General features: G+C 39.5%; 1 protein-coding gene across 1 annotated transcript in view; it reads right to left on the bottom strand.

Moving 5' to 3' along the window:
- Positions 1-22,921: 22,921 nt before the first annotated feature.
- ASB4 (ankyrin repeat and SOCS box containing 4) overlaps positions 22,922-25,802 on the bottom strand; it is a gene marked incomplete at both ends in the record, with an annotated part of 57,036 nt that continues 54,155 nt past the window's right edge. The window contains 2 exons of the mRNA XM_084229312.1: positions 22,922-23,110; positions 24,148-24,261. Coding sequence (XP_084085438.1) covers positions 22,922-23,110; positions 24,148-24,261 — 303 coding nt within the window. The remainder of the gene's footprint in view (positions 23,111-24,147; positions 24,262-25,802) is intronic.

Below are 25,802 nucleotides of genomic sequence, written 5' to 3'. Positions count from 1 at the left end.
TAAATCATACTTTTACTCTTGCTTACTTGAATAAAAAATGAAAACATTGATGATTCATTTCATGATTAAATCAGGGGCATTTTCCTTTCTTATATATTTCTTATTTTTATATACTGGGTTGTTGAAAGTCATGATGCATTGTTTTCCTATGATTTTCAAAAAATATGTCATGACTTTCCTGACAAACCAACATTTACATATGATATTAAATTCCATCATTCACAAATTTAAAACATATGTATATATAAAACACAAAATTGTAAACATTCTAAAGCAAGAAAATTTAGGTGGTCTTGGGTCTTGGGTCTGGTGGTGAGTTTTTAAATATAACTAACAAAAGTATTACCCATGAAGAAAAAATTGGTAAGTAGGACATTATTAAAATTAAATTTTCTGTTGTGTACACTCTTAATAAAAATACAAGTCACAGACTAGGAAAATATTTCTGTAAAATAGCAAAATACATAAAAGGGACATGCATAAAAAAACAAGGAATTCAATAATAAACAAACACATTTAAAAATGGGCAAAAGACTAGAACAGACATTCACTTAAAAAAAGATATTCCAATGGAAAATTAGCATAATAATGCTCAACATTATTTTTCATTAGGGAAATGCAAGTTAAAACAATGGGATTCTCTACTCATTCATTGGGATGGTTGAATTCTAAAACAATCACCATATCCTTTATTAGCAGCGACATAGATCAACAGAAATTCTTGTGGCACAGCCACTTTGAAAGAAAATTTGGCAATTTCTTACAAAACAAAGCATTGTCTTACCAAATGGTCCAGCAATCAATCTATTCTCCTAGATATTAAACCAAGTAATTTTAAAACTGTCTACCCAAAGGCCTATTTGTGAACGTTTATAGCAGTTTTATAAATGATCACCCCAAACTGGAAGGAACTAAAATGTCCTTCAATAGGTGAATGGATAAACAAACTGTGGTACATGCATACAATGCAGTACTATTCAGCACTAAAAAGAAATGCGCTCCCAAGACACAAAAAGGCATGAATGGCTCACATGCATATTGCTGGCTGAAGAGTCCATTTGAAAAGTCAGCATACTACATGGGGGTGGTGGTGTTTCCTTTGGGGTACTTTTTTTCCCTTTGTTTTGTTTTTCTATAACCCAAACTCTGGAAACAGAATCCAAGACATGAGATAGTGATTCAATTAGGTTATAAAAATCAGGTTCTTTTTATTCTTCTTCTCTAACATTCTCAGCAAACTGACTTTTGTCCTCATTTTTATCACTTCACATTTTCAAGATGGCTCTCACATCACCAGCCATCCTGTCTGTATTCAGTTTGAAAGAAGGAATCAGAGAGACCAATAAGCTACCTGTTCCTTTTATTAGGGAGCAAAATCTTTCCCATCCAGCTCTAGCTTATTATCCTTTTTGGTCAGATCTCAGTCACATGGTTTCCTTTAATTATAAAGGAGGATGGGAAATTGAGTAAATGGTAAAGGGACATCAGATCATCATGACTGTCTTAGACTAAAGCTGATGTCATCATAACATTGAAACAAATCACAATTCTATAAGCAAAAAAGAATGGGAAAAGAAGGTTGCCAGAACAACCTTGCGGGGTATGTCAGAGGCTTCTGAGAAACCTTAAATGGTAATTCACTATTTTTTTTAAAGATTTATTTTTTATTTATACAATAGCTGGGGTACAGGCCAGAGGCGCAGGAGGGTGAGCGGATTCACCAGAGAAAGAGTGGGGAGGAAAACAGGCAGACGGACCAAAAGTACTGCTCAGGGGAGCAGCGGGCAAGATAGGAGAGGTCTGCCATGCCATGTGGGTTTCTCCCTGGCCGGCCAGCATTGAACCCGCACTGCAGAGGCTGTGGACAGCTTCACAGCATTGTGCTCAACCTGCTGTGCCACCGGGGAAGCCCAAATGGTAATTCACTATTGAAGGTTGAAAAAAATAAACAAACCAAAAAGATGATTAAAACAATTAGCTGCAAAAATAAATAAGGGAAAAAGTGAACTATTTATTAATTGGGGAAGCTCAAAAAATAACATTAAATAAAACAGAGCCCCTCATGATAACAAGAAACTCTAAATCAATAATCCACATAACAGCATTAATAATGACACATACAAAAATTTACTGGTCATTAATGGACATTTGCCATAATACAAGTAATTGCTAAGTAAAATCATTTTGACAAATGATCTTATGAAAAATTTATAGTATCCAGACTTTGAAGACTCGTGGTACAGCCACTTTGAAGACTCGAATGTGCTTATAAATCATGTAGGAATACTGTTAAAATGTAGATTCCAAAATTCAGTAGGTCTGGGTTGGGTTTGGGACTGAAATTCCAGCAATTTCCCAATTGCTGTTAATGCTTTTGGTTCATGAATCATACTTTGACTAGCAAACATCTAAAAAATAATTCATATGTTTTAAATTAATTCAACATGATAAATATGAAGTTACTATTGGTTGAGATTTTTACAAATAGTCATCCTTGAATTGAGTGAGAAATAAAAAACTAGAATATTTATAAACACCATTTTGGGCCTCCCTGGTGGCACAAGGGGTTAAGTCTCAGCACTACGAAGCAATCAGCAGCCATTGCAGCACGAGTTCAATCCCTGGCCGGGGAGCTAACCCACATGGCACAGCAGACCTCTCCTGTCTCACCCACTGCTCCCCTCAGCAGTATATTTCAGTTCATCTTCCTGTTCTGCTCCCCACTCTGTCTCTGATGAATCCTCTTACTCCCACACCCTCCATACCTCTGGCCTACACCCCAGTTCTTGTATGCATAAATAAATAAAAACCCACTATTTTGGATAATTCATTACTACAAACATCACTTTTGCTTCTTTCAAATGGCTTTGGTTGCATTCAATTCAGTCACAAGTGATTTTTTTTTTTCTTAGTGGCCCTGGGAAAAACAATTTCTATTATAACCTCATTTGCCTTTGAAGGATAGAGAATCTTTTAAGTGGATATTGAAACCCCCTTAGAAAATAATAGGTCTGACTTTTAGACAGAAGCCCTATAGATATAGACCAGTTTTTTAATGAATCTGGGTCTATTTATCTTTCATACACCTTCCAGATAAAATATTAGATTAGGGACCAGCTATTTCTTTAGTCATCTGTGCATAGTTACTTAAAAATGACCTTTTAATCACCTTCCAGGCAGGACCAGGGTTGGGAGAGGAGGTCACAATAAGAGTCACTAAGGGATTAAGGTCTACCAGAAGGACATCAGAGTTAAGCAGAACACACAGGCTGAGGCAATGACCTAACATTTACTCCTCCAGAGTGTGCAGGGGAGACAGGAAGCTTTCCTTCCATAACAGAACTCTCAAATCAAACACTGTGGCTTTTATTATTTGGGGGCCATAAAGTCCTTAATATGGTACAAGTTTTGTTGAGGTTGTCTTATTGTCTTATGATGACTGAGAAGTCAGATGCACTAGAGCCCTTTGAGATTCTGTGATCTTTTAAGGGCAGCATCTCTATGAACATGTGCTGAGAGCAACAATAAAATTTAATAACTGTGGGCATTGAATTAGCCTCTCAGAACCAGCACAAATCTCTCTCTTTGTCTCTGTCTGCTATGGACTGAATGTGTGTCTTCATATTCATGTTAAAGTCCTGCCCCCCAATATGACATTATTTGGAGAGAGGGTGTTTGGGAAGTAACCTCTCACTCACTTCTCTGGAGAGCCTTTTAAAAATATTATCTCGGGCTTCCCCGGTGGCTCAGCAGTTGAGCGTTGGGCTGCGAAGCTGCCCACAGCCTCTGCAGCGCAGGTTCAATCCCAGGCCACTGGCGAGGGTCCCACATGGCACACAGATCTCTCCTGCTGTGCCCGCTGCTCCCCTCAGCAGTGTATTTCATCAGTCTGCCTGTTCTGTTCCCCGCTCTGGCTCTGGTGAATTCTCTCATCCTCCCACAATTCTGAGTGTACCCAGTGCTTGTAAAAATAAATAAAATAAATAAATCTTTTAAAAAATAAATAAATAAAAATATTATCTCAATGGTTATTTCCTCAAAATAGGATCCCCTCTAGTTTAAACCCTTGGTAAAAGCAAGGGGAATGTGCTTGTTTGTTTGTTTTTTAAATAAAGTATTGAAAGGCCTACAAAGTAATGGTGAGACAAACAGCCTCTATGTTGAGCATCCAGGACAAATTTCAAAGCCACACTCACAATTAGGCTCTTTGGAAACTGAAGGTGCTGCCACGACAGGAAGTGCCATCATGGCCACTGACTACACAGCCATTTTTCTGACTAAGTTAAACTCTGGTATCAGCCATAATTAGCATTAGAAAACCAGCACAAATTCAAGCCCACTCAAATTAGCTTTATGAAATCCTACATTGGGATTTTCGTGGCATGCCAACCATATGATATACTAAACTCCATATTTGTCTAGGCCTGATTTTCTCTAGATGGATGTTTTCTCCATCCATTTTCATCCCTAAACCAAACTTGTCTCATAAGCCTCTTCTGATCAACTTGGTCTCCTCTCTCCTCCACCCCACAGAGCCATGTGCCCTGATAAGAGCTGTCCAGCAATGTTGACTGGTTCATGATATTCCAATAGTCATAAAACCCAGAAGATGTATCATTTAGCACTCTAGTTACCGCAGCCTCCCCTAAAAGTCCTGGGGAGAAAAGACCAGGCTTTAACATGGCCACTGTCACTTTTATCGTGGCAGTAACCACAGTAGTTCCAGTGACTAAATCTAATCCCAGCAGCTATCTGCAGGGAAGATGGGTCAAATCAGGGATAAGAAAGAAACAGAAAGAAGTCAATAAAAAGACTTTTGGGGGAGGGGAGAAGGGAAACCATGGGTCCTATTCTTGATTCTAGCAGGTAAACAATTTATGTCAAGTCATTGATGACTTAAGAGGAAATACCTTGGGTATATTCATATATTTAAGGATATCCCATAAACAGTTCCCTTAAAACAAAGTGAATTTACTCTGAAAATTGAATTTAGATGCAAGTAGTTTAATGGAGGAAAACTCTCTGAGCGGAGTGATTTTAATTAGTGACTGCAGTGTCAATTTTTAACATATTAGAACTCCAATATATTAGGTTATCGATTGTTAAATACCAAAGCACCAACATTTTCAGTAGTGTGATACCATTATTCAGTATAGGTTCCCCTCGCTATCCAAAGTAGACCTTCCTTAAAACCTTTCATCAGCTAAAATGGCCTAAAGCAAAGAAGCAATTACCACTGATTATATGGAATTTGTTTTCAGCATTCCTAGATCTACTAAATCATTCCAAATAACACATAAAACTTAAAATAACACTAACATAATAAAAGCAGGAACAATAATGAAACACATGCAGCTTTTACAAACTAGTTCACAGGGAAGGAACTTGGCAGTGGCACTCACTGCTCAGCGCATGCATTGCCTCTGTGAGGCCTGAATGCTATATGTGCTTCCACCTTTTGGTGGAAAAACATAAAAACAAGGGGCATAACAGACTTTTGAAAGAGGAGAATACCTGTATTTTAAACATCTGAAATCAGAAGTATTTATGTTCTGAGAAGTCAGAGAATTAAAATAATCACAAAAAGGGAGGCCTTAGGATCTCTCAAAGTATCTGGGCTGACAACTGAGAGAGATGGGGACATTAAATGAAATTTTTCCCAGATAAAATTCACTCTAGTTCTACTTCTTGCAAGAAGATTATCTTTTTTCCCCCCTTTTTTAGCCGTCCCTGAATATTTAAAGTAAAACCTCCTAAAAGAGAATTGTAAGAAACAAAGACTCAGTCTTACCCTCAAGATTTCTGTTCTTTGAACAGGGTCAGGTTTATACCAAGAACAATCAGTGTTTAGTGGAGAAAAAGCCTTATCTGTCTGATTGTTATGTTTTGTTTGTTTGAACAAAGGCTATTTCATCAAAGAAGCTAAGAACCAGGCATCTCGCAAGTTGACTGCTGGGTCTTAACCAAAACTGCAGTTCACTCTCAATGCAACACTGACATCTTGAATAAAAATAAAAATTTCTAAAATGGTGTCTTTACATAATCACGCGGAGATGAAATTATTTGTTATTATGAGAATCAGAGAAAGATATTTGAATTTACTTTATGTCATTAGTATTTCTAGTATAAAATATGAAAAAGTATTTCTAGTGCTGGAAAAAGCTGTTCCCAGACCAGGCTCATTATCAAAGATCACACAAAGATCATTGATACACATTTTTCTTAAGATCATACTTGTAGAAAAATCAAATAATTTATTTTGGTTATTAGGATTGCTTTTCTAATGTTCAGCTTATTTGTATACATATTTTAATGTTTTTTTTTCCCTATTGATCATTCCAATTAGAATGTCACTATATATTTAATATTTATATTTTAAAATTTAAATTTTTAAAATATTATGTAATATGTTTAGGAAACATATTACATCTTAAAATATACCAGCTATTCATTTTCAGTGATTTAATTTTTTTTCTGAATTCTGACCTTTGTCTTTAAATATAGTGAATATGAATAATAGCATGTTCACAGATTATGAAATAACTACAAAATATCAGTGTGTCCTGCTGGTGTGAATACAAACTGGTCCAACCACTGTGGAAAGCTGTGTGGAGGTTCCTTAAACGACTAGAAATGGAGCTACCTACCATATGACCCAGCAATTCCACTCCTAGGAATCTACCCAAAGTGATGCAGTAAAACAGGAAAGGTAACTCTTCTTGCCCCATCAGATAAACATGCCTATCTGCTGCATTTAAACATCAGGTGTTAACAAAGCAAGCTGGTGCCCAACCAAAATCTCCGTCTGCCTGCACCAAGATGACATGCTGACCCTTGCCCACCTCCCTTTTCTTTTACTCCTTTGTGTAAATAACACTGCCTTGTGCCACAGAGCAGGATGGTGGTCTTTCAGACATGAGTCTGCTGCACTTCTCAGTTTGTCAATAAATTAAACTACTTTCCTTCTCCTCAAACTCGATCCTTTTATTGGCTAAGGGAAGGGCACAAAAACATTGATTCAAAAGGATACCTGCACCCTCATGTTTATTGTGGCACTGTTTATAATAGGTAAGCTATGGAAACAACCCAATGACCAAAAATAGGTGACGGGATCAAGAAGATGTGGTATATATGCACTATAGAATAGTACTCAGCAATCAAAAAAGATAAACTCATGCCATTCACAGCAACATGGATGGAGCTAGAAGGGATTACGCTCAGTGAAATAAGCCAGAAGGGGGGAAGAGCACAAGGGACTATGGTGATGGTGCATGGGTGACTTGGTGGTGGGAATTTTATAGGGACTACACATGAGAGGAGAAAGCACACATTGCACAAAAATGAAGAATGATGTAAAATATATATAAAATACAAAAATATCTGTGTATCTTTCTGTCCCAATAGCGTAGTCATGATTTTCTGTGGATCTTCTTAATTATTCCACTTAAATGACCACCAATTCCATCTACAATAGTTGGGAGCAAATGAAGCTCCCTCCTCCAATGGCAACCTTCTGGCCAAGTCCTATCTCTCCTTTCTGGGTGTCTTCTGACTCTGAGACCTTGGAAAGGGTAAACAACTATTTCTTGAGCATCAATTCTGTGCCCAGTGCTGTGCCACATGCTTTTACATGATCTTAATCTTCAGAATTACTCTCGGTGATCTTTATCAAAACCAACATTTTACAGTTGAGGATAACCGGCTAACTGGAGTTGAATATCACATCAATAATCACATTGCTGAGAGTCATCTGCTCCTCTGCACATAGCTCCTCTCCTTTCTACTTCACCACACTGAGGTTCTTGCTCTCTTTGTATACTAAGCCTGCAGAAATTGCTTTGTTCACATACTTACACAAGGTATTTTGTTTTTAAGAATTTACAGTATGTTACCAATAGCTAAATAGTATCTAATTTTCAATTAAATTGGAGGTGAGAATAGATGACCTTTATGATATTTTCAACCACATGCCAATGGGGAGATTCTAAAAAATGACAAAGAAGGAAATGCATTAAACAGTGAAGAAATGTTGTAAAACAGCCCAGGAAAAATTCTGGGGAGTCCTTCATAAGGAAAATGGAAGCTTAAAGCCATAACATGCTCTGCTTTCTTCTAAAACAAAAACACAAATTGAACCTCTTATTTGTTCTTCAATATTGAAACAAATGTAGACATGTTTGGAATATTTATTTGCTTTAGGAGACTAAGAATTATATCTTCAATTTGTGGAGCACTGACTGTTTACTAAGCTCTTATATTTATCAGCAGTTTATTGAACACTGTGAACTCAGCAGGGTTCAAACTCCATAGGACTTTATTTTTCCCCAATCACTGCTTCAAAACATGCTCCATGAACACTCCCCTTTCCAAGGCTTTACGGCATCCCAGCAGACACCAGTTTTCTGACCTTTTCAAATTATAAAAATAAACTCCTGCACCATTCACTTCAGTTTTTCATCCAATTTAAATGTCTCCTTCCCTAGGTCAGGCCTGAAGCATGGATGTGGACAAAGGGGGTTGGGGTGGGGGACTTCTCTTGATTATTCCTGCTAATCCCCTAGATCTTCTGGGTCCTCATGTTGAAGACAGGGAGACAGAATTTGCGAAAGGAACAGAAATACTTTTACTTAACAGTTGCCATTGTGATCTCTTTCTTCTCCATGGCAGTCATCCAAATGCTGCACTTCTTGAGAGAAACCTGATGATTCTTTGGAAGAAACTCTTGGTTGTGTAGTCATCTGTAGAGGAGATCAGATCCTACAGATCTTTTCCAATCTTCCCCGGTTCCTTCCCTACATACTGTACCCTACAGTGACCCTTGCCGCAAGGGTCACTTCTCTTAGTGAGTCACATTTTAGGGTGGGATCCCATTTATTAGGCCACTTGAAGACTACAGAAGACTCAAGCATCTTTTTGTCTGCAAGATAATGGGAATGTGCCCTACTGAGCTACTGATCATTTTCTCTCTTCTGAGTTCTCTCCTCAAATCCCTTTCCCACTGTTCACATAGGCACAAAGCGTAGTTCAGGAAATTCATTGCTTAAGTAAAATTTCCAAGCTCAACTTTTTGCAGGCACTCCTCGCCCCAATATCCACACAAATCATTCTCTTGGAATACCCCGTTGGTTTATATTCAAAGGAACACCCCTCAAGAGTGGAAGGAAAAGGTAAAAAACTCCTTCTGCAGTCAGAGTTATAATTCAGATTAGATTAGTGAGCAGAGAGTAATAACAGAATGAATTTGCCCCTGAATAAATCCTAATCATCAATTTGTTGCCAAATTGCCAATTCTACCACACTAGCTAAAGTCTCACTCAGAATCCTATCACACATATATGTGAACTCCACACAATTCTGAATGATAGGTACTGTTTTTCCTTAGGAAAGGGAAATACAAAGAATAATTAATGCTATCCTATGAAGGCAGGGAATTTCCATCAACTTCTACCATGCTTGGCACATAATACGGCTCAATAAATATTTGTTGAATAAATAGGGCCTCCCGGTAGCACAGCGGGTTGAGCACAGCTCTGTGAAGCTGTCTGCAGCCTCTGCAGCATGGGTTCAATTCCCGGCCAGCCAGGGAGATTCCCACATGGTGGGGCAGACCTCTCCTGTCTCGCCCACTGCTCCTCTCAGCAGTGCTTTCAGTCTGTCTGCCTGTTCTGCTCCCCACTCTGTCTCTGGTGAATCCTCTTACCCTCCCGCGCCTCTGGCCTGTACTCCAGCTATTGTATAAATAAAAAATAAATCTTTAAAAAACTCAAATAAATATTTATTGAATAATATGAATAGACAAAGGACATGACTAGAAAATGGTAAAATGGTATTCAAACTCAGTTCCTTTTGACCATCAATATCTCCCTATAAAATGTCATCCTCACACTAACAGTGATTATAGCCACAGCACAGTGTCAAAACAGTTCCTTCAGTCTGACTCAAACATATCTTTCAGTGAAATATCTCATTTCTCTCTCCATATTGGAATCTAGCCCCGTGAAGTCTCCATCCACATACATGTGAAACCAATTAGCAGGTCCCAAGCCCAAAATGAGCGTATCTTGCCTGGACTTGGCTTTCCATATTTTGCAGTTACATATGGTTGGTAAAATCTCTCCATCGCAGAAACCTTAACATTCACACAGATTATTCTCCCCGAGCTTCTCTATTTTCTATTTTCAGTTGTTTAATAAGCAATAAAGATTTATGTGACATTTATCATCTCTTAATTACTGTAGACACTCGTCACTGCTGTAAAGATGGGTTAGTTGTTTGTAGGAACTTTAACCTCAAAAAATACTGAATGAATAGATGAATGGAGTGGATGCCTAGATTTTAGGTGGTTAATGCCACATGAATGCACTAATCACATGAATGATTAGTGTCAATTTTATAAACCGAAAAAAGCAGTTGAATCTTAGAAACTTAGAGAATAATTTAAACAGTTTTCAAGCAAGAAAACTGTTTTAAAACAGTTTTAAACAGTTTTCAACCCTATACAAATATCAGGAGTATGTGAAAAACTGACTTAAAATAGTTTTAAATTGATGCTTGACTCTTACAAAGACATATTTAAAATTTTGATTTTAGAGCTGGGTCACTATAGAGACACTGAGGATTAAGGAAGAGTCCGAGGAAGACAGTGGAGAGACACCTCTGAGAGAAGATTAAAGTTTTTTTCTCCATTTTGCTGGCCCTGGTTGAATTTCCTTGGTGGGGGCAGAAACAGGTGACTTGGGAGGGCAGAAACTCAGACACTGCCTGTACCTGTCTGAAATGACAAAGGTTGATAGTTATTCTTGGTGCTGCCTCAAAGGTCCATGGCCTGAGGCTATGAGACCCAATACAAATGAAAGCAAAAGGAACATATTTGGATAGCATGATTACTCTTGTCCAAAGATTAAAGTGGCATCCAGTAGTCATTTGAAAACTAATCAAGGGGTTACAAATCGCAGGGACTGTCTGCAGATTTGGTTGGGAGGGTACAGGTCCAAGGAGGGCAGTGGCAACCTAACACCACACAGTGTCCCTTTCTGAGGCTGGAGAGAGAGGCCTTGGCATTGATCTGACTCTCTCATAAGTTTCTGGCAACCTCCCAGAGAGAACAGTGTGTTCCCAGCTGAGTGTAAAAGGGCTTCAAAAACATGTTTGTGTTTGCAGCCCAATAGGCAGGGCCTGGCTGGCCGTGTCACCCACTGCCTCCCTGGAGTGTCAGGAGGAAGTCTTTGGCTCAGACTTGCTGTGCAAATCTCAAACTGGGCTGGTCCAGAGGTCCAGGCTGGGCCCATTGCTGGTGCTTCTCTGATGTCCATTAATTGGTAAAGAGATCAAAGTTTAGGGAAACTGAAAGTTTCTGCAAACCATGGTCCAAAAAAATAATCTGTTGCAAGAAGTAAATATAGACTGAGTTTCAACTAACCTATTCTAACAGTCACAAAGATCTCCTTTGGAAGCCTGCACCTGTCTTCTAGGGTCAGATCTTCCGGAAAAGCATGATTACTCATCCTGTGGGAGCTAAGGTAACACAGATTAACACCAGCGTTGGGTACAGCCAGTTTGAAAGGACTGACTCATTCCCTGTTTCTCACACTCCCTTTTCAGGAGACTGAATCTGAGCAGAGGGAAGGATTAGTCAGCCTGGCATGAGGCCCACTGTGGGTGCTGCTGGGGTTTCCACTAAATACCCAGAAAGGGGATTATCAGGACAATCATGAGCTCCTGGGCCTAATGGAAGGCAAACTAGGTCTATTGTTTTGGACTCTATAGCAAACTGCAACCAAAGTATTGTGGAGTATCTTAGAGACAGACAATTGGAGATGGTAAGATTTCATTATTACACACCTATTCTTGCAGTACATAAAAATGGGGTCCACCATAGACCTTCCTGAAATCAAAACTAGTAACACTGTCCACCTTTGAATATATCCAGCATTTTCTCTAGCCATTCCTATTTTTTTTTAAAGATTTATTTATTTATTCATACAAGCACTGTGTACAGTTCGAAGTGCGGGAGGGTAAGAGAATTCACCTGAGCCAGAGAGGGGAGCAGAACAGGCAGAGTGATGAAGTACACTGCCGAGGGGAGCTGCGGGTGTGGCAGGAGAGGTCTGCATGCCATGTGGGACCCTCGCCAGTGGCCTCCTCGAACAGGCACTGCAGAGGCTGCAGGAAGCTTCGCAGCCCAGCACTCAACCGCTGCGCCACCAGGGAGGCCCTCTAGCCATTCCTATTATAGCTACCCTAGTGTGGTCTATGTTTATAGTTTACAGAGTGTACAGTCTTACTACACTCTCCTGCCCCCAGCAGTTCTTTCCTAAGTCTCATAGCTTTACTGGATTTCTCTATCCTGCTACCCCAGAAGCTCCTAAAATTTGATGTGTTCAAAATTAATCTTGTTGTAACAAACGGTATAGTAAAGTGGTTTCAAAAACACATTGGCTTTAGTATGGGAGTGACTGGACTTGAATCCTGCCTATGCCTTTTATTTAACTCTGTGATCTCAGCAATTATATAACCTCCTTGTACTGTAATTTAAGTGTTTGTGAAGAAAGATAACAGTACTTTCCTCAGGATTACCATGAGAATTAAATGAGGTAAGACAGGCATTATATTTGCCATAAATGTTAACTGAAATAATAAATAAGTGATTTAATGGTAAGTCCAATAGTTAACTGATCAAGTCACTAATAACAAAAAGGAAAATATTAAATACAGAATTTGAGAAGCTCAGAACTGAGCTGCAGCTTTGACAGTAACTAGGTGATCTTAGTCAAGTCACTTTTCTGGTCCTCTTTTCCTCACATATAAATTAGGGATGCTACCAATTGTTGCCTCTAACTATGTGTCAGGAACTCTGCTGAGCACTTTAGAAACATCAAAAGTAACAAGACAAGGATGCATAATCATATCAGAGTAATCACCGATGGTAGTGATATAACATTCACTCAGTGGTATGTACTGAGTGATGACTAATTGCCAGGAGTTGGGATTCAACAGGGAACACATTGCAAAATATTTGAACTGTCGGTTCATCAAAGAAGATATATAAATAGCTGATAAACACATGAAAAGCTATTTAACATCATCAGTTTTTAATGTGAATTAAAACTACAAAGACATATCACTGCACACCCATTAAAATGGCTAAAATTACAAAGACTGACACCACTAAATGTGGACAGGAATGTGCAACAACGAGGCGCTCATATATCACTATGGAAGTGAAAAAAATGTACCTCACTTTGGAAAACTGTTTAATACTTTCTTATAAAGTTCAACAGATACCTATTGAATGACCTTTCCATTCTACAACTAGATATTTACCCAAGGGAAATGTAAACATGTCCACAAAAAGACTTGAGCAAGAATGCTTATAGCAAGTTTGTCTACTGCATTTGTCACGATTCTCTAAAGACACAGAACCAACAGACTGAGGGGGTGGGGGGGAGAGGGCGTGTGTGGGTGTGTGCCTGTGTGCCTGTGTGCATGTAGGGAGGGAGGGAGAGAGAGAGGGCAAGACATTCATTTTAAGGAAATGCTCATGTGATTTGGAGGCTAACAAGGCCTGAAATTTGCAGCTAGCAAGTTGGCGTCCCAGTAAAGGTTTAACATTGTGAGTCTGAAGGCAGGCAGTCTGCATGTAGAATCCCCTTCTTCCTTGGGGGATTTCAGTCTATTTCTCATAAGGTCTTCATTTCATTGAGTGAGGCCCACCCACATTACAGAGCATAATCTGCCTCTATAATATGGAATATTATGAGTTTGAGTAAAGTCAAAGTCTGCTGATTTAATGCTAATTGTTCCCTTAAAAATACATTTATAGCACCATCTAGAATGGTATTTGACTAAAATAATCAAACCAAATTGACAAGTAAAGTTTACCATCACATCTTCATGAACCCAAACCAGAAATAACCCACCATATCTATCAACTCAAAAATGATAAACATATTGTGGTTTGCTCATAAAATGGAAGACCACTAAACAAAAGAGGCACAAACTACTGAGAGTTGCAAAAACATGGATGACTCTTCAAAAATAATATATTATGTTAAAAGAAGAAAGTCATACACAAGAGTATATGCTGTATGATTCCAGTTTTAAGGAAGATCAAGAACAAGTGAAATTAACCACTGGAGACAGAAATAGTATTTTTGCTTTTGGGAGGTGAGAATTTACTAGAGAGAGAGAGAAAGGAGCATCTGGGGTAACAAATGGGTTCTTTATTTTGATTAGTGTTGAATATATGGGTACATATACTTCTAAAAATTCATCCAATTATGTATTTAAAGGTAGTGTATTTACTACATGTAAATTTTACCTTAAATCTTTTTTAAAAACACTGAAGAGATTACAGCTCCCTCCTTCCAAGTGGTGAAAGCCTAGAAAGGGACACACAGATAAGTGATATGATGCTTAATGTGGAGGTGGGGAGTGAGCACTGGTGTTTTGTAAAGTACCCTACATGGCCTAATATTCAGCCCACGTGAGAACCATTGCCTCATCAGTGCCCCACAAGAGTTGGGACTTGTCTACCATTATACCCCTCCAAATTCCCAACAACTGGTATAGGATCCAGCTCAACAAATACAGCTGAATGAATGTCAAAATTCCTCACACAGATGCTTAAAACCAGCCCAGTAGTGATCTCCTGCCTTGTAAATCTTCCAGCCTTTTATTTCCATAATACCTGACCACTAGCCGGTGAGACCTTGAGAGCAGAATGTGGGAATGATAAGATTTCCCCTGCCTATCCAACACTCCCCGGGACTTAGCAGTGGCAGGCTAGACTCTGTGTTGAAGATAAGTTGAAGACTGGGTTGGAGAAAAGAACATCCTGATTGTCCTATTTGTGAAAAGTAACATGCCACTCTCCTGCCATTCCACAAGTGCGCACATTTAAGCTCTGTGTGATATTCAATAAGGAAGGTAAGCTGTGCCTATAAAGCAGCACATGTTAAGTGAATCAGTCCTGTTCCAGAGCAGAAAAAAATGTATTTTTGACTACTGAAAGCCAACTCAAATATCAACTTAGAGACCTGTCTTGATTTGTTTAGATGTGCTTAGTTCTACAAAGGAAATGATTGCCTTTTGTGGGCTGCAATACATACTGATCGAAGATCCTCGAATAGATCATATATTCTACTCACATCTTTTTGCTGGATATGTGTGTATCCAGCCTTCCTGGCACGTGTAGTATCTACAAGTTGCACTGAAATCTAAAATTCAGCTGGGAAAATCAAACAAATATAGTCCCTTGTCACAAGGAAACTCTGAGTAAGTGACATAGAGAAATTTGAACTCTGGCATGTGTGGCACCCTCTGTCAGTCTGTGCGGCCAGCTGTTCTGCCAGATGATCTCAGGAAATAGTTCTTGTTTGCTTTTCCAAAAAGGAACACCTCTGAGACTGGTGGGTTGACTCACTCTATAGCAACGTGCAGGATGGCAGGAACCCATATCGGGAGAGCATGGTCCTTTCTAGCATCACCAGGGCAGACAGAAGCAGGCTGGCCTCATTTTGGAAATTTCTTTCCATGTTGCTCCTTTGGCAGTTTTTGCTTCTCTCTTGGGGCTGACCTTCTACCTGTGATCTATTGTTACTAAGAAAGCAAACTCTTCCATAATTGTGATTCTCAGATTGGAAACAAAACATCAAAGAATAAAACTGGGAAAAAGCAGCACAAAATTTCCCACGTCCTGGATGGTTTAAATGTCACCCTCATGTATTCAAAGCAAACTTATGCAGACAATACTGGACTTCTAAGCTGTTGATGGTCCTCAGGAATACACCAACATGACCTTGGCATTGTTCACATTGAGATCCTAGCCCAGCAAACAGGGCAAACAACACATAAAAGCATAAGACAAGAGACAGAAAATAAGGGGGGAGAAGATAAGAAAGGAGAAAAGGAAGAAAAAAAGGAAGAATGGGAAGAAGGGAAATTAAATGTCTGGAATTCCTAATGAAGTTGTCTATTTCAGTGCTACATAGAATCTTATGGCAATTTTTTCTTCTTCCAGATGATGTAATCACGGAATAGAATAGTGTTTCTAAGATCTCTTCCTGAATCAAGGATCTCTTTGCAATGAAGGGTAGAACAGATTTGTGTGAAACTTTTACCAGGAGATTTGAAAAGTTGTTATAGAGTGTTGAGGTTTAATGTTCTCCAGGGCTGCATTTAGAACTGAGAGCTATCCTTACTTCTATAGGTCTGATTCACGGTAGGGAGAATGTTTTCCTATGCTGCCTCCTTCAGGCTAAACTGACAACAGCAGAGAACCATTAATAATGTTGGTTTGGGACAGTTTGCCTCAAAGTTTGTATCAAAGAAAAACCACTATAGTTAAAATACAAAAGCCAAAAACACCCCAAGTAGCTTCTCTGGCCAGTGTACATGAATATTAGATGTTTTAGAATATTTTAGACATCTTAGACATCTTAGAAACACTCTTAGCACATTACACATAATCACCCCCACATAAGGGAAGTACGTACGATCTGAGCATTTATTGTAATTCAGCTACATCCTAGACAGCACTTCAGATGCTTTACTTGTGTCATTACACTTCTCAAAAGAACCTTGTAAATTCGTTAGTCGCAATTATTCAAATAAAGAAATTGATGCTTGGATTAAGAAATTGGCCCAAGATCACATAGATACTAATGCAAACAAGAAATGAAACACAATCAAGATAAAAATCTGAACTATTGGATTCCAAAATCCATTTCCCTCCTGTGTCACCCAGCACTGTTAATCCAAGGAGCAAACACTTCACAGTTTCTCTGTGTGTAATTTTATGTTAGAAGTTGCCAAAGGTTACTTAGAAACAATTTGCTGCTGCCTAAATTTTCCCTGATGGATCATCCTAAGAAGAAGCCTTTCACTGTCCATCTGACTTTAGCAGGAGTGTGAGTTCTGGGCCCCCTGGAGATTGTAATTATGTCAGTGCTTCTGTAAACAATTTATCACTTGAACACTGCTGTGGCGAGAATTATAAGCAATCTTAGAACTGTAAATTTTGCCTCTGTCTTTCATCTTCATATGCTCTGGAAGAAAGATTTCCTTTTTTATTTCATGCAATTAAAAAAATTTTAGCCTTTGATATAAAAAAATCAAAGTTATAATCCTTTTTTTTTTCTTTTTTGCTTGAGTAATCATTCCACATGACTGTTCTGCACAAGAAGGGGTTAACTAGTAGTGTCATGTGTAGGTATGTTTTTCAGATCTAAATCTTTATAACTGTAATTTTTTGGCATGGAAGAAGAGTCAAGCATCATGATAAAGGCAATACTCTATTAAGCATCATGAAAATGCTCTGAAAATTATATAATACCATATAAAAGTTACATAGTTGTATCATAATTATTACTATAAAAGTTATAAGCTTCGAAAAGTAATTATGATGATAGTACTTTTCCATCAGTTCACCATGGTGCTTCACCATAATTCAAAAAATTTCATAATTCGATTACACCTAGCACTGCCAACCTAATCCTCTACTGTCTACAATAAAAGCTCATCTTCTACTTCTACCTAATTGTCTAATGGGTGATGGTGAATACTCATATATTCCAGCTCTCACCCTTCCCTGCACCCATTCTACCATTCCACTCTTACCTAAATTATTACCCAAGACCCACCTTTCTTCAGGTCACAGCTCAGGTCCGCCTGCCTAACCACATGGTGTCATCAATCTTTCTTCAATGCCAAAGGCACTCACCATCTTCTGGACTACCACTTAGGCCTCACCAACATGTCACAGTTGTGTGTATTGATCTGTCAAGATCTCTAAAGGACATGGATGGCACACTTGTTACAGTGACTGAAAATAATTTCACCAAGAAGTATTTATAGAATCTAGGTAGCAAGGGATGCTGAAGCACACAGAACAAAGGCAGGAAGGCTTGACTACACCTAGGTCTGAAGGAACAAGTGGAGGAAGCAGTTACTATAACCCAGGGAGACTGAAAGTTTAAGAAAAGGACATCAAACATGTGCTACAGCCTTGGGAAAGGGATCCAGAAACCATCAAAATGAGGATTAACAGGGCCTCCCTGGTGGCGCAGGTGGTTGAGCGCAGCACTGTGAAGCTGTGCGCAACCTCTGCTTCGCGGGTTCGATCCTGGCTGGGGAGATACCCACATGGCGCAGCAGACCTCTCCTGTCTCGTCCGCTACTCCCCTTAGCAGTGTTTTCCAGTCAGTCTGCTTGTTCTGTTCCCCGCTCTGTCTCTGGTGAATCTTCTCACCCTCCCGCACCTCTGGCCTGTACCCTGTTTCTTGTATGCATGAATAAATAAATCACCACAAAAACCCCAAGTGGGTAGCCAGTCCTGGTCCCCAACTGATCCCATGTATCATTTCCAGCTATAGTTTCACTCTAAGAATACATACCTCACGACCAGAAACATCATCAATTATTCACAATTACAACAAGGACAACAATAACAAATGCTTATTGAATGGCATGCTCTGTTCTGTGTATTTAATATCTTTAAAAAATTAACCTTCTGGTGGGGTTAAGGACATGTGACCTCAAAATATGGTACTTTAGTATACTGAATCTTTAAGCTGAAGGAATTCGAATAAACAGCAGAAGTGCAAAGGTCACTCTGATCAACTCCCTACCATTCTCTCTCAAAGAAGTAAAAAAAAAATCCTTTTTTAGAGAAGAAAGGAGCATCCTTATCTCTTAAGACAAATGGATTCAGAAGAATCCTAAGAAACAGGTTGTAGGGTAAGGTAAAAGGTATCAGGCTTTTCTGCCCTCCCGCCATTAGGATAGATGAGGGAACCCCGTGGTCCTGAAAGCATGCCTGATGGCGGGCACCTGAAGTGGGTACACCTGGGCTGAGAGACTGGCCTTTTAAGGGCAGCATCACGGAGACGCCAGCAGCAGCAGAAGCCGAGAAGCAGCAGAACGAACAGAAGAAGCCAAGAGAGAAGCTGAGAAAGAGAAGCAGAAGCCGAGAGAAGGCCGGAGAGCCCAGAGTGAAGACCTTCTAGGGGCTGGGAGGCCTGTCAGCCTCCCGGCCCCCAAGCCTGCTGTGTACCTGGTAATCCCAATAAAAGTGCTGCAAAAACCACTGAAGACTCTGACTCCTCTTTTACCCGGTCTGCAGGGGATCAGAAAACCTGCTCACTGGCCATTCCTGCCCTTACACAGGTCTTGCTGTTTCCTCCACTTTACCACACTTACTGATACTCCTTCATACATCACATTTCTACACGACTGTCATCAAACCTGGCATAAAAAACCCAGATCGCAATGCTCTTCAGGTCTTCATTTCCTCGTGAAGACTCCCACGTCACATAAAACTTACATTAAATACATTTATATGCTTTTCTATTAATCTCTGTCAGTTTAATTTTCAGACGCCGTCAGGGACCTACAAGGGTTGGGGAAAACATTTTCCGCCCCTACACCTCAGAAAGAATACGGACGGTCCCCAATTTACCATGGCTCGACTTACAGTTCTCACGAAGGTTTGAAAGACAGACACACGTGCGGGGGATGCCAGGACAGGACGCTCCGTCTCCAGGCCCGAAGAGGCAGCGGGCTGCAGTTCGCCTTTAGCATTTTCGGTTTAGCGGTATTTTCAATTTAGCATGGGTTTATTTGGATGTAACCCCAATGTAAATAAAGGAAACTCTGTGTGTACAAGTCTTCTGAGGTAACTTCCATTATTATTCCCCTTCCACAGCAGAGGAAACTGAAGTCAGGGTAGGTGTGTCACTTTCCCTAACTGATGCGTCAAAGAAGGTGGGAAATCAAGGTACCAACCCAGACAAAGCAGAGCCAAAACTCAACACCTAACTGTATTTAATGCATGAAATGTATGTAATGCATCCATTTAGATTCCTAAAGTAAGAAAGGAGGAATTCCTTCCAGATACTAGCAATGGTAGCTGTGCTTCAAAGAAAATGCGTGAAAATCTGGGTTCTTCTTTGAAAGTTTGGAAAGTGCTCCAGTTTAAAACTTCCTGAGTTTTCCCCAATCCAAAATATAAGGCTCAGCTGTTTTCTCCAATGCTGCTAACGCACTGCAAATGGTTTGCTACTTTTCTTATTCCCATAGTCAGCTTTTGACTGCTGTGATTTTTATTAGAAACCACTGGGTACAGAATGGAAGGCCAAAATGGAGATGAAACACGAGGTGATTAAAAACAGAACACAAATGTGTGACCCTGATCAGGGGTGAAAACTACTTAGGTTGTCTTTCCCGTCATAGTGAAGATCCTTCCTCACATATAACTTTTTTTTTTTTTTTTTTTTTTTGGTCATTAAACGTCTATTTACAGAAAGTAAGGGAGGCACCAGGAAGATATAATTTCCTCTGTTACTGCTCAGGGTTGTGTGAATGGTGAGAATGAAGAGAAATGGAAAACCCAGGAGGACAGAGATGGTAATAGGCAGAAGAAAGTGACACGGTACAATTTCTTTATTATTAAAACACTCTTGTTGCTATAGAAATAGCCTGTGTTTTATTTGTGTTTACTCTTTCTTTCAAAAGGATTTACTTACAGGCGCATTTCCTCATTCTCTTTTTCTCCCTAAATGCTGAAGAAAGCAGTGAAGAGTGTTCTTCAGTCTAATTGCTGAAAAGTCAGTTAGGAAATAAACAACTCACAAAGATAGAGGGAAACAGAAGAGTTTTATTTATGTAAGTCCTCTAAATAAAAGTTCAAAGATAAGGAAAAATAAATCCACAAATAAACAATTCAAAACAAGTAGTCGTGTCTTATATGCTAGATTACACAAAAGGTTTAAGCACACACAGGCAAGCAGGCTGACACACAATATTTCACTGAGCAATCAACATTCTCTTTCTTTGCCATCAGCATCACTTTTACTCACCCCAAGTCAGAGCACCACAAATGTTTCTGCCAGAATATTCCAGAAGGTGGGGGCAGCATGCACCTCAACTCAGCATGCTAGGTAGGATACAAAAACTACCTCTTGCATTTCAACTACTGCAAGAAATGATTTTTGAAGGATCATGTTTTATATGAATAGTTCATACAAATTCAGCATTCTATTCCATAATGTAGATCTTGTTTTAGTACAAAATAGTTCTCCCAAATATGTGAGTAAAACTGATACTTCAGAAAGAGCATCATATCCACCTGTGATTTCTCCTACACAGCTCAGGAAGTATGCAAACACCAGTGGAGAAGCACCATCTAAATAGTAGATTAATGGAATATTTGATATCTCTATTTAAAATTCAGTCATCAAAAATTAAGTAAGAGGGGGAATCACACAAATAAAAGAAACCTGTTCACAATGGGCAGATTTATCGGTGCTTCATTACTTCACTTTAACCACTAACAAGTGATGCTAAGAGGCGAAGTGCTTATCTAAAAATGAGCAAGAACAAAAATGTACCAAAGTTGGCCTCATAATCCATAATGTCCAGAGGTTAGTCATCTACATTTCTCTTTCTGCAAACCACAAAGGCTGGTTAACACAGTTATCACTCCAAGGTTCTCCAACTTCCACCATTTTCAAAAGGTCTATTTGTTTTCTACAGCCATTCATCCTAGCACTGCTCCTTATTTCCTAGTGAAAATGCAGTGACATGGTATTCTGTTACATACAAAAGAACAAAGTAGGGCCTCCCTGGTGGCGCAGGGGTTAAACACAGCACTATCAAGCTCTGCCAGCCACTGCAGCACGAGGAGTTCGATCCCCAGCCGCCCAGGGAGCAATCCACATGGTGCAGGAGACCTCTCCTGCCTTGCCTGCTGCTCCCCTCAGCAGTGTATTTCAGTACATCTGCCTGTTCTGCTCCCTACTCTGTCTGTTGAATCCTTTCACCCCCCCACCCCTGCACCTCTGGCTTACACCCCAGTTCTTGTATGCATAACTAAAAAAAACCAAAGACTTCAACTGAAGTCTTTCCCTGCACACACTTCCTCCCACACATTTTTCTCAACTCCCTAGTCACATAAGTGGGAGCCACGGAGTGTGCAGTCTTCTCGCTGAGTCGGGAGAAGCACCAAACAGCAAATTGTGCTGAAATAAAACGGGTGTTTGGAGAAACTTAAAGTGAATACATTAACACTAACAGCTCTCTTCACACAATCCCTTCACTCTTTATCTTCATGCTTTAAAGAAAAAACACACTTCATGTCAGAAACACAACTTGGAAGGTAATCTCTAGGAAGGGGCCTGCAACTGTAGGCTTGCCCCTGGGATTTGACACTGCAGTTGTTTGCTCTAATGTCTGGATTCTCGGTTAAATGGTGAGATCCTGGAGGGCAGGAGTTCTTCCAATTTGTGAGTGCACCTCCAGGTTCTGGCTCAATGAGAGTGTGTTGAAGTGTCCATTTTGACTATGAGATGGATGAGTCTTTGCTTTTTACTCGACTCAAAGATCTCCATGGTTTCGAGTAAGCTCTTCACCAAAAAAAAAGTTGAAGAGTCTTGGTGGGGATCAGAGTTTGCAAAACTAGCCAAGGTCAATTTCTGCAAAGTGGTAATGGAAGTGAGACAGAAAAGATTAATAGGCCAATTATAAAAGCTTGCTATTTTGCCCACTGAAAGGTAATGTAAACGTATTACTGAGAAAGTGGAAGATGAGGTTGGTTTTTAAGAAAACCTGGGTCCCATGCAAATAAGCTCAGAGATGGAAAGTTTGACAAAAATCTCTCATGCACCTAATGAGAGCATTGTATAAATGTTAGTTATCATTATTTTATCAGTATCTTCAGGATACATCGTGTCTTTGAGAATTCCTTAACTTTACTTCTTGTTTATTTCCCCTCACCCTAGGATTAATGACATAGTGTTTGTAAAGTGTTTTGAAATCCCTGAAGTGTTATAATCAACCCAAGTACCATTTTATTTATGCAAACTGTGTCTACCAGGCGAGTCCATTTAAATATCTAGGACTGGGAACTTCTGTCTCATAAGGCTTAATAAATGATTCCCTCAGGCTCTAAAAGCAAGTACTTTTTCAATGACAATGGGAGGGAAAGCAAAGGAATTACTTTGTGACATCTGTTGTGCAATGTTCTTCGAATGGCACATCTCGATAAATGCATGAGGGTCCTTGGAGAGTTACCGCACACAGTGAAGAGGGAGTGGTAAAAATCCCAGTGTCTCTGCAAAGGAAGGCAAGACAGGATCAAGTCAGAAGAGCCCCACAATTCACGTCAATAGACAGCAACAACAGTGTATTTTGTCCCGCCTCTGTACCTAGGGTCTCTGATAGCCAAACAAAAATTTAAACATGAAATCAAGATGGGGAGGTGAGGGAATGGTCTGTAAAGTGAAGAAAGAGGAGATATAATACTTGGTGCTACAACCCAGAACCCAGCAAATGAAATAAACACACACATGTGAATTGCCTAGACCCGTGTAAACCAAATAATTTTCAATGAATATAAATATTATGCTGTCCTTTAATGTGCTTGGTGATATCCAGATGTTTAGATATTTAATCAATTAATGAGCTAAGGCAGGTCAGGGAACTCTTTAAAGATAAAATAGCTAATAAGTAGTAGAATAAGATGCCTCTGAAGCCATTGGCTTCCAAACACAGTGGACTTTGCATTTCCAGTGGAATTTGCACTCCGTGCCTGATACCTCTCCACATGCTGGAGACAGTCTATGACTGCTAAGACCAAGAACAGTGGTTTATTGTCAACTGGCAGGTTTGCAAAGGCAGCAAAGTCCACAAGTAGAGAGAAAGCTTGGTTTCACCAATGGCTTTTGATATGACTCGCCCCAGGGTTTATAATACTGTTTCCTGCCTAGTAAGGGCTTCAAGACATTTAAAAGTGTTTGAAATCATCACCATGAAATGTTTTAATCTTCTGGCAAAAACGCCCTCTGAGCAATCCCAAATATTATTAGTTGACTCATTTAAATTGATGGGAAGAAAGTAAAACAGCCCCCTTTATGTAACTGTCCAACTTGCCTTCAATGGAGAAATCCCCTAGACAATCCCAAGCACTATATATTGATAAGTCTATTTACTCTCCTACATGAAATTTGCATGTATGCATTTTGTCTCAATGCATTTCAGTAGGGCTTAAAAGCATTCTCCAAACCAATTTTTCAGATTAGAATTTCCTGCACTCCCATGGGAGACTGGAAGTACGTTTTTAGTGAAAACTATAGTTAACTGATTCTCTACCTCCAAGTCGTCATCAGGGATAGCTCTTCTCCACTTTATGTTCCATCTGATGTGTTCATAGGCATTGACGACAACTTCGATTGCTTTGGGATAAGAATGACAAGCTTCTATCACCTGCAGAGAAAGCACAGCGTTTCAGGTGTTCAATGCACATATATGATTCATTCATTCCACTCGCAAGGACATTAGCTTTATCAGGGCCCCAAATGCTTTCGACAAATCTCACACTTTTGAGTTTCCAAAGGCACTGCCAGACCCTTATGATGAATGGGAGGATTAATAAAATCAAACTAATTCTCTTCAACATCTAGGAGCAAGTGAAAAAAAGGTGCTAACAAAGAAGGTGGAAGCCAAGTGAATTGCATGCTCTGACCATGAATGAAGCAATTTTGAGAAAATATATGTCCAGCTACATGGGAAACTCTTCCAGCTCTACAGAAAAGTTTATTTTCAAAAAGTCAAACATTAATAACCTAAGACCTAGATCTACTGGTCACAATGAGATAAAGTAAGCTACAGAGCAACATGAAAGTCACCTGCACTCTTATGTTTATTGCAGCACTACTTATAATAGGCAAGACATGGAAACAACTGAAATGCCTCAAAACACATGACTGGATCAAGAAGTGAGATACACACACACACACACACACACACACACACACAATGGAATACTACTCAGCAATCAAAAAGATAAACTCATGCCTTTTGCAGCAACATGGATGGAGCTGGAAGGGATTATACTCAATGAAAAAAGTGAGAAGGAAAAAGAAAAATTTTGGATAGTTTCACTTATAGGAGGAATATAGGGAAACCGAACAAAAGGTCAGGAAAAAGACAAAACTTGCAAGCTGACCATAGATCTGAGGCATTCAGCAGGGGAGGGAGAGAGACAAAAGTCAAAACAGGAGGGAAGAGCATAAGGGACTCTGGTGACAGTTCATAGGGTGATATGGTGGTGGGAGATTTATGGAGATTACACCTGAGGGAAGGGGAGAAATCAAATATTGTACAAAAATGAACAACGATACCAGAAAATTTTAAAAAAGAAAGGCTTCTTCCCAGTAAAATGCCTGAAGAGGACTGATGCCACATTCCAAATCTCACTCACTGGTATCTTAACTTTCATCAACAAATAAAGGATGGGTTGAACTTTAGTTATTTCATTAGCACACTGTTCAACAGTTCAGTGACCAACCAAAAAAAAAAAAAACTGAGAAGTTGAATCAAGATTTAGTTTTGGACTTTACTAAAAAAGCAAATATCCAGACTGGATATTTATACTCTTTTAAAAAAATATTTATGTATACAAGAACTGGGGTACAGGCCAGAGATGTGGAGGGTGAGAGGATCCACCAGAGACAGAATAGGGAACAGAACAGGCAGACTGACTGAAATACACTGCTGAGGGGAACAGTGGGTGAGTCAGATGGGTGAGTCTGCTGCACAATGTGGGTCACCTCCCTGGTTGGGGATCAAACTCATGCTGCAGTGGCTGCGGATAGCTTCACAGATTGCATCTTAACACCTTGTGCCACCAGGATATTTAGATTCTTAACCAACCTTTAACTTTGACATTGCCATGAGTGCAGGACCTATCTGACCTATCAATCATGGGATATTTAAGCCTAACCTCAAAAGCAAAACACATGAGT

The sequence above is a fragment of the Talpa europaea genome (genome assembly GCF_964194135.1).
Source record: "Talpa europaea genome assembly, chromosome: 3".
In the NCBI taxonomy this organism is placed as follows: domain Eukaryota; kingdom Metazoa; phylum Chordata; class Mammalia; order Eulipotyphla; family Talpidae; genus Talpa; species Talpa europaea.
The sequence above is the reverse complement of the archived record's forward strand: the minus strand, read 5'-3'. Positions and strand labels throughout refer to the sequence as shown.